This window comes from Littorina saxatilis, linkage group LG6 (assembly GCF_037325665.1).
Source record: "Littorina saxatilis isolate snail1 linkage group LG6, US_GU_Lsax_2.0, whole genome shotgun sequence".
Lineage (NCBI taxonomy): Eukaryota > Metazoa > Mollusca > Gastropoda > Littorinimorpha > Littorinidae > Littorina > Littorina saxatilis.
In genome coordinates, this window is record NC_090250.1 from 30,154,639 (window position 1) to 30,163,700 (window position 9,062).

Below are 9,062 nucleotides of genomic sequence, written 5' to 3' on the forward strand. Positions count from 1 at the left end.
TGGGAGACAGGAGATCTGCTCGCATCACGACTTGCAGGGGCCTGTACTCTTGACGGAAGACACGCGAATGCCGATTTGCATTAAAGCATCTCTAGCACAGCGTTCTTCCCTTCCGCCCAGGGGGCAGGAAGTTGTTGTAAGGCAGGAGACTCGCTCGCATCACGACTTGCAGGGGCCTGTGCTTACAGCAGGAGACAAGCAGGTGCCGGTTTGCTTGACGAAAGCATCCCTAGCACAGCTCTCCACACTTCCGCCCAGGGGGCAGGAAGTTCTCTCCAGAGAGGATACGAGTAGAGGGCATGCCTCACGCGGTACCTCTCTTCCGGATGACACTGCCTATGACTATGACAGTCATTATGGAGGTGATTTTCCGGTAGGCACTTCCGTGCCGGAAGGAGAATCGGAATACGGGACTTCTCTTTCTGATGAAGATCCCAATTTCCGGCTACCAGACAAGCTTCCCCATGCAGTAGCTTTGGCAGCTCAGGTAGCTTCAAGATACTTTGAGGAAGGAGTGCAGTGTCAACAACAAGCTTGTCTGAACCACCACCTTCTGCTGTCAGAGATTTTCGCTCAACACAGGGAGAAAAACAAACTTTTAAGTTTCGTGAATCTCCCTCAGTGGCGTATGAGATGTCTAAGATTCTGGCTAAGAATTCCCGGTCGGAATATGTGCCTTTGGACACAGTGCCTCTGCTATCAGCGCACAGTCCGGCACCAGAGTTAGCACAGCCGTGGCTAGCTTCCGCACAGCCAACCCCTTAATATGTCGGGCAAGCTGCTGCCCGTAAGTTCTATTTGAACTCTGTGCCACGCAATCTCTTAGACACTTTTTCTCTACCACGAGCACCACTTCCGGTGACACCGGAGTTAGCGACTCTCAGGGAGGATGGCTACAGTAAGGACAGAGCTGTTCCTTATACAGAATCCGCTCTCGTAGCATTGGAAGAAACAGGGAGATACAACCTAGAGTTAGCTTCCCTTTCGGAAACGCTACTCAGGTCCCTCTCCCGTTCTATCGCTACGTCCTTGGAACCGTTTGAGTTTCGACAGGACGCGAGCGAAAAGGATGTGACGACGCTGCTCGCTACTTTGGCCAAAGTCTCAGCCGAACAAATGCGTCTTTCTGCGCATCTTTATGCACACGCGGTGCACACGTGCAGGTCAGCGTTTCTCTCGGGTTCCAGGATCCAAGACAAAGCCACGCTTGAGGCTATCAAGTTATCCCCGTTCACGGAGGGTGCCTTGTTGGGGCAGCCGTCTCTCGACGCGCTTCACAAGCAAACCCGGGACGATCGGGATTTGGCTATAGCCAAGATAGCGCAACACGGCTTTCCTAAGCCTCAGAGCAAGAGCTTCAGACCGCCTAAACCTTCCGCCTCTTCGGCGCATAGGGGCAGGTCAGCACAAGCCAGCTCTTCTTCACGAGGACGGGGAAGAGGCGAGCCTTACCCTAAGAAGAAGCCGTCTTTCGGCAATTCAAGGGGGTCGGGACGCAAAGCACACCCCCAATGATGCAACCCCGAACCACTAGCCCATGCAACCACCACGCCTTTGGTCGCAGGCGGCCTGTCATGGTCCCTTGCTCTTTGGTTACTAAATGTAAACAGTCAGTGGATAGTGGGTATAGTGCGTTCGGGGTTCAGACTACTCTGGAAGGAGGGGAAGACTCCCTTAACCAGAGTTCCACTGTTCAAGTTTCCCGTCAAACCAGAAGCCAATATGGCAATACAAACAAAAGTCTTGTCTCCTCCGAACAGATTTCTGAGACAAATCAAGTTCACAATGGAGACACAAGCGTCAGTCAGAGACGCTTCCCTATCAGGCTGGGGTGTTCATCGTTCTCACCACACAGCCTCAGGCACGTGGACAACAGGTTAAGCTCTCTCACACATCAATGTGCTCGAGTTAGAGGCTGTAGCCCACGGTCTTCAGAGCTTTCTATCGCTGGTGGCAGGCAAACATGTTCGTCTTCATACAGACAATACGACTGTTGCACCCTACATAAACAAACGGGGCGGTTTCCGCTCTCTCACGCTTTTACTCAGAGCATGCCAAATTCTGAAGTGGTGTCACCAGAATCAGATCACGGTATCAGCAAAATATCTGCCGGGAAAACTGAATGTTTTGGCAGACTCGCTCAGTCGATCCTCGAAAGTACTCCACATGGATTGGACAATCACCCGACAGGCGCTGTGGCGGGGTGGTAAGACGTCGGCCTCTAAATCGAAAGGTCGAAGGTTGGAATCCCTGCCGCGGCCGCCTGGTGGGTTAAGTGTGGAGATTTTTCCGATCTCCCAGTTCAACTTATGTGCAGACCTGCTAGTGGTTTATCCCCCTTCGTGTGTACACGCAAGCACAAGACCAAGTGCGCACGGAAAAGATCCTGTAATCCATGTCAGAGTTCGGTGGGTTTTAGAAACACGAAAATACCCAGCATGTTTCCTCCGAAAGCGGCGTATGGCTGCCTAAATGGCGGGGTAAAAACGGTCATACACATAAAAATCCACTCATGCAAAAACACGAGTGTACGTAGGAGTTTCAGCCCACGAACGAAGAAGAAGAAGAAAAAGGACAATCACCCACCATGCTCTCCAGCAGCTTTGGATGCAGGCGGACAAACCGATAGTCGATCTTTTTGCAACCTGGTTCTCAAGGAGGCTACGAGTGTTCATATCCCCGTTTCCGGACCCGGAAGCCTGGAAAGTGAATGCATCGGAAGTCGACTGGACACGACGCACAGCTTATACTTTCCCACCATTCCAACTTCTCGGAAAAGTGCTGAGGAAAGCAGAGTCGAAACGACCATCCCTGATTCTAGTCGCTCCAATGTGGTCGAGTCAGCATTGGTTTCCAGATCTCCTCCGCTTAGCAGAAGGTCCTCCCATTCCTCTAAACCTGGAAAAGGGAGAATTACTGCAACCACACACCGGCATTCAGCACGAGAACTCACAGTCCCCGCTCCTTCACGCATGGAGACTGTGAGAAGATCCCTGCGTCGGTCGGGTGCCTCGGACGGGACACTGGATTTGGTTCAAAAAGCGCACAGGACTTCTACGAGCTCAGTGTACGCTTCACATTGGACAGCTTGGGTTAAATGGTGCGCGGAGAATCAGGTCAGTTCTGTCTCCCCGCGTTCTATGCAGGTAGCTAATCACTTATCTTGGTTAGCAGCTCAGGGCAGCTCCCCCTCGTCTCTTCGAGTTTGACGTTCTGTTATTTCGGCTACGCTGAGGCAGTTGGGTCACAACATTAACCTCAGCGGTGTTATCGCTAGTGTCCTGAAAGGTGCGTCGATAGGCTTGGGATCTCTTCCTTATTCTAGAATTCTTAAGATCGCAAGATTTTGAAGCGTTGCAATCAGCAAGCTTAGTTAATCTTACCCGTAAGACACTTTTGCTTGTTCTTTTGGCCACTGCAAGAAGAGGCAGTGAAATTCATGCCCTCTCAGGCTTATCTAGAGACATAGCTTTTGAAAAAGATGGCTCTATTTCTTTACGTTTTAGGCCGGATTTTCTAGCCAAAAACCAGAAGCCTGATCAAGTTTCTCCCATAATCAGAATTCTTTCTCTTAGCAAAATTCTGGCGCCAGGAGACCCCGATTTGTCTAACTGCCCAGTTCGAGCTCTTAGCAGTTATCTGTCCCGCACGGCTCCTATCAGAGCTAAACAGCAGAAGCTTCTTTTCTTATCTCTGAACACTGCTAGAGACAAAGACATATCTAAGGTAACTCTTGCTAAATAGGTCTCAACGCTGATCAAACAAGCGTATGAGTGTTGGCGCAAAAAGAAAGGGGGGGGGGGGCAGTCAGTTCTCCCTCTTACGTCGGCAAGGACGCACGAGGCAAGATCCTGGGCATCCTCCTTAGCTGTGCTAAGATCAGGAAGATTATCCGAGGTCCTCCATTCTGCCTACTGGAGATCGGAGGATGTTTTCATCAACTATTACCTGCGCGACATTTCCAGTGCGCGACAGGATGGTACCAAGGCGCTACCAGCGATGGTAGCAGCTGGGCAATTGTTTCCTAGCTCATAGGTGAGCACCCCACCATCTTAATTAGCAATCTGCTATATGTGAATTGGGATAAGATATGTAATTTAATCGAAAATTTTAATATAAATTTTCATTTGATTAATATACTTACCCAATTCACATACTAAAGTCCCTCCCGCTTACCCCGCTTTAGATTCCCTAAAAATAATAGGGCGCTTCGAGCGAATTAATAAAACATGGCGGCGAGAGCACGCGTGCGCAATGCATGTTGGGAGGTAACCTTGACCTGGCGTTGTCAAGTGACCGTCAAGGCTGTTCTATTTTTAGGGTTACTTCCCCCCTACCAGGGTGGAGCGTAGTTTCAGCGTTCTAGCACTAAACTGAAGTAAGTTGCTATATGTGAATTGGGTAAGTATATTAATCAAATGAAAATTTATTATTAAAATTTGATTCATTAGCATGAATATCAAAATATGTACAAACATTGAAAAGCGATGCAGTAAAATAGCGTAAAAACAATAGTGGCACAGTGTACTGCAAGGATTTCAGGAGAAAAGGAAGAGAGGATTGTTGCATTAATTGTTAAAAACATTGACGTACACTACAGCTTTCGGGCTGAATTCAAAGTACTAAATGATTTGCTTTTTGTTGGTAAAACGGATGATAATATTTTTTCAGGACATAGTCAACATCCTTAGATCTACAGCCACAGTTATCAGAGAAGCTGCAGGTTTGACAAGGTATGAGTATTATTTAACAAATTAAGTAGAAGTGCAATGCCTTTGGCATGATCGTTCATCAGTGAAAGCACTGCATACCCCAAGGGAAGGACAAATTAGCCATCTACATCACACACACGCACTCAAACATACACACACACACACTCACACACCCACACTCGCACACAAACACACACACTGACACACACACACACACGCACTCTCTCTCTCACACACAAACACACACACTGACACACACACACACACACACACACGCACTCTCTCTCACACACATTCACACAAACACACACACACAGGAACGCGTGCCTACTAGCGCCCCCTTTGAAGCTTTCTTTTGCAACGTGAAGGCTGTCCTCTTGTGTGGTAGCATTATTTATAACGCAGAAGCTACAACTTTGGAAGCATTCTGAGGGCCTTTATTCCTCAGGTATTATCCCTTAACATGCCTCTTTGATGTCCCTTGCCACATTTTAGTGGGAAGAACTTAGTTGTCCTATTTTAGCAACATTACATCAGGTATGTAATAATGAAAAGTCATTTGGCACTTTAAATCAGGATATGAAATTGCTCTTAACTGGGGCGGAGTTACAGATCTTGACTTCTATGAGTACAAGTTTTAAACCCATACAGGTAAATTTAAGATACTTAAAGTCTTCATTTACTGTAGACAGGGAAACCTGTTCCAAGGCTTCATGGTGTGTACAAAAACAGAACTCACCTTGCTTTGCATTTTTTTCCTTGGGAATAGATTTAAGAAATTAGTCAGAAAACACCTCCAAGTAATAAATAACTTCAGATCGTTCTGTTTTAAAATAGATTTGGCAATGGTAGATTATTTGTGGCATTTGTTTGCTTACTGTTTTAGCAATGAACAAATTTGTCTTCAGTGAGCCAAAGGCCAAAGTTGCAGAGCACTTCAAGCTGATGGGAGCAATAGCGGAAGACGTTATGAAGGAAGTTATTGAAACCAATCGCACCTCTGAAACTGTGATTCAGGCAGCAGTTCTCGTTCAGTTGTCCATCCTGACTTTTCTTGCTCGTGATGACCAGAAAACAAAAAGAGTGGAAGTGCTCATCGAGAACACCCTCTACTTCTTGAAAACATGGTTCCGAGGGTTTCAGGCTGTCAATTGTGAATGGGACATTTTTATCAAGGTATCAGAATTTTGTGTTATTGTGTAATGAAATGCAGCTAATTTAAAAAAAGATGAGTTGGAGGGGTTTCTTTAACTTCAGAAGTTTAGTTGTTCGGTCCACATGTCAGCTTTGCTTGCTGGCTCATATGATACAGTAACACTTTGATATAGTGTTGTTATGGCAACGGTAGTGGTAATCAAAGAACTGGGTTTAACACCACAGCTTAACACCTTGCATCATCCAGAATTGATTTTTTATCTTTGTTTATGGTCCGTCAGATGTAGTATGCTAGAGTTTGATGGAACCACACTGAAATTCAACAAATTTCTCTTCAAACGTAAGTCTGTAACACATAGACTTCAAGATAGCCTGTATATTGATCAGCCAGCTAGATTGTCACTTTTTGACTTTAAGATATCCATGATCCGTTGGTTTAACCCTTGCAATACGTGCATTGTGCATCACAGCTCACACCTTGGCTGTATTTGCTTAGGTAGAAAACTGGTTGTCCTTGCGGATTTTGGTTTGTTGACGTTATGTAATTAAACCAATGGAAAAAAGAAGTCAATTGAGTTTTAAAATGTCACCAGCATCTTCTGAATAAGCTGCAGATGTGTATCAGCTGCAGCTAAATACTGTGTGAAAACTGCTGAAATACAGTGATAGTGGACAGCTTTTTCATGCAGGCGTTTTTTGCAAGTGTAGATGTTGTCTCTTATTACAATCCAGTCAGCCTATCAAGCAAAGCCCATCGAGTCACCAACTTGAATTGTCACATGTCCTGCCTCGCACTCCGGGCACTTCACATCAGAGAGAAGCGAGTTCTCAGTTCAACTGACTGCACTCGGCAAAACACCACGAACGGCGATTTAGCTCAGCTGGTGGTTGAGCATTCGGGTCGATGCCTGCACCACTAAATCTCCTCAGTTTCGTCGCCGAAGCAGAAATACCTTCGATTTGAGGCTGATTACGGTTCACATCGCCCAAAACTGGCCGAGGTTCGACTCCGAGTCGATTCGAAACATACGCGTCAGCACTATCTCTCAAAACAACTTTCTCTGCTCTGCCAACTTCAGGCGCGTTCTCGTCGCCTGCTGGTTTTTCCTTCCTCGTTGTTCGAGCATCTGAAAGCTGATTCTTCCTTTTGCGTTGGGAAGATCCTTGCGAATTTCGGAGTAGACATTGCTGGTTGATAGTTGATATTGAGTTACGTGGAATCGACACTGTGTTTACAACGGATAAGGCAGTTTGCGCATGCGCGTCACTGTGGTCATTGACAACGACCAACCAGAGAAGTTTCTCAAAGGTTAGAGGTTGTTCTCATGAATATTCATATTACTGTCTGAAAAAGTTGATGCGCGATCCGGCCGTTGTACGGAAATAACGGACTGTTCATGTCTATTTTTAACGTTCACAGAAAACGGGAATTCCCGCTCAACCGTTCGATGTGTTACTGCCAAGCTTATTCGGGGAATCGTGGTTGTTGCAAGGACTTGAAAACATAGATTGTTCAGCAATTTCTCACACTTGCAGCACTCACACATGTACACATACTTTGAAAATCACCACTTTATTGCAAAATAAACGATGAAATTGACAAAATAAACAACACACAGTGATTCTATGATGTTCAAAGTACCTGAAAAAAACAAAAACCCAAAACACGTTTTTGAACAAATGTTTGCTAAAATTCCGTGCCACCTCTGCCCTTAAATCATACAGTGAATATGTTTCATTAATTGGTGAACACCTATCTCTCAAACAAAGTATCGGTGAGTAGGTGTACAAATCCACTTTCAGTAGTTTGTCAGATTTAAATTGGTAAAAGATTGGAAATGACCAGTTTATGCCATGCTTGTAAGTGTTCTGCACTACCTGCTGTTGTTTCATGATTGATAAAAATTTGATGCATCTAAATGCACCATTGCATTATTGTCATTTCTCTGTGTCGCAATTTCTATGCCGGGTCGTTGCATATGCCTGGCGATTTTTTTAATAGCGTGATCCCTGACTACCATTTGCATCTGAGATGATTAGGTCAGGTTTACTTACTTTCAACATGTCTCTCAACATTTTTTAAGACTGAACAAGCAACACCTTGGATTAGTGTTCATTTATCTTACTTTCTCATTAATATTTGTCTGTCTGTCCACTTTAAAGACCAATAGGTTTAACTGTTTTGTAGTGTACGTCAGTTATTAAAACATTAAAGTAATTTACCATTCCTGTTTTTTGTATTCTTACTTTTAACAGTTTGGAGGAATGTGTGTTTGCAGTATGTCAGTGTTTTGTTTCAGTTGATAGAAGAATGCATGCAGATTTCTGAAGAACTCCATCAGACACTTGCCATTAAACTGAAAAAAAACACCTGCAAATACGTGAAGGAGTTGCTTCAAAAGGTAGGTGTTAGTGACATTAGGCAAAATCAGTAGAAATATGAAAAATAAATAATGTAGGTATATATGCTATACAGGAAAGTATTAAATGAGAAGAATTACAATTTGATGGGGAGCATAAGACCATCCCTCCACTTGGACCAAAAATCAACCGCCTCAGTGGTCTCTGTTGATAGTAGGAATTTGTTTGGTGAATTAATTTCTCAAAGTGCCCCTCACATGGTTGATTTACAACCTCCTCCTTCTTCTTCTTCTTCGTTCATGGGCTTAGACTCCCACGTTCACTCATGTTTTTAGCACGAGTGGATTTTTACGTGTATGACCGTTTTTACCCCGCCATTCAGGCAGCTTAATTATACGCCCATTTCAGGGGAGGCATGCTGGGTATTTTCGTGTTTCTATAACCCACCGAACTCTGACATGGATTACAGGATCTTTTCCGTGCGCACTTGGTCTTGTGCTTGAGTGTACACACGAAGGGGGTTAAGTCACTAGCAGGTCTGCACATAAGTTGACCTGGGAGATCGGAAAAATCTCCACTCTTAACCCACCAGGCGGCAGCAACCGGGATTCGAACTCACGACCTCCCGATTAGGAGGCCGACGTCTTACCACCACGCCACTGCGCCCATCATTTACAATCAACTTTCAGTGATTTTTGCCAGAACAAAGTTGGTTAGAAATTGCTGCCCATATGAACAGCTGCCAGTCTACTTTTATGCTATCTGTGGGACAAAGGAACTAATACATATATTACAAAGTCTACCCTGGCCAGATCTAAGATGGTGAACCGAGTT

General features: G+C 45.1%; 1 protein-coding gene across 3 annotated transcripts in view; it reads left to right on the forward strand.

The window, feature by feature from the left end:
• The window catches only part of LOC138968962 (uncharacterized), a 59,039-nt gene extending 50,677 nt beyond the window's left edge, over positions 1–8,362 (forward strand). For all 3 annotated transcript variants that reach the window (XM_070341646.1, XM_070341647.1, XM_070341648.1), the window contains 3 exons: positions 4,672–4,733; positions 5,621–5,888; positions 8,168–8,362. In XM_070341646.1, coding sequence (XP_070197747.1) covers positions 4,672–4,733; positions 5,621–5,888; positions 8,168–8,302 — 465 coding nt within the window. In that variant the 3' untranslated portion in view covers positions 8,303–8,362. The remainder of the gene's footprint in view (positions 1–4,671; positions 4,734–5,620; positions 5,889–8,167) is intronic.
• Positions 8,363–9,062: the final 700 nt, after the last annotated feature.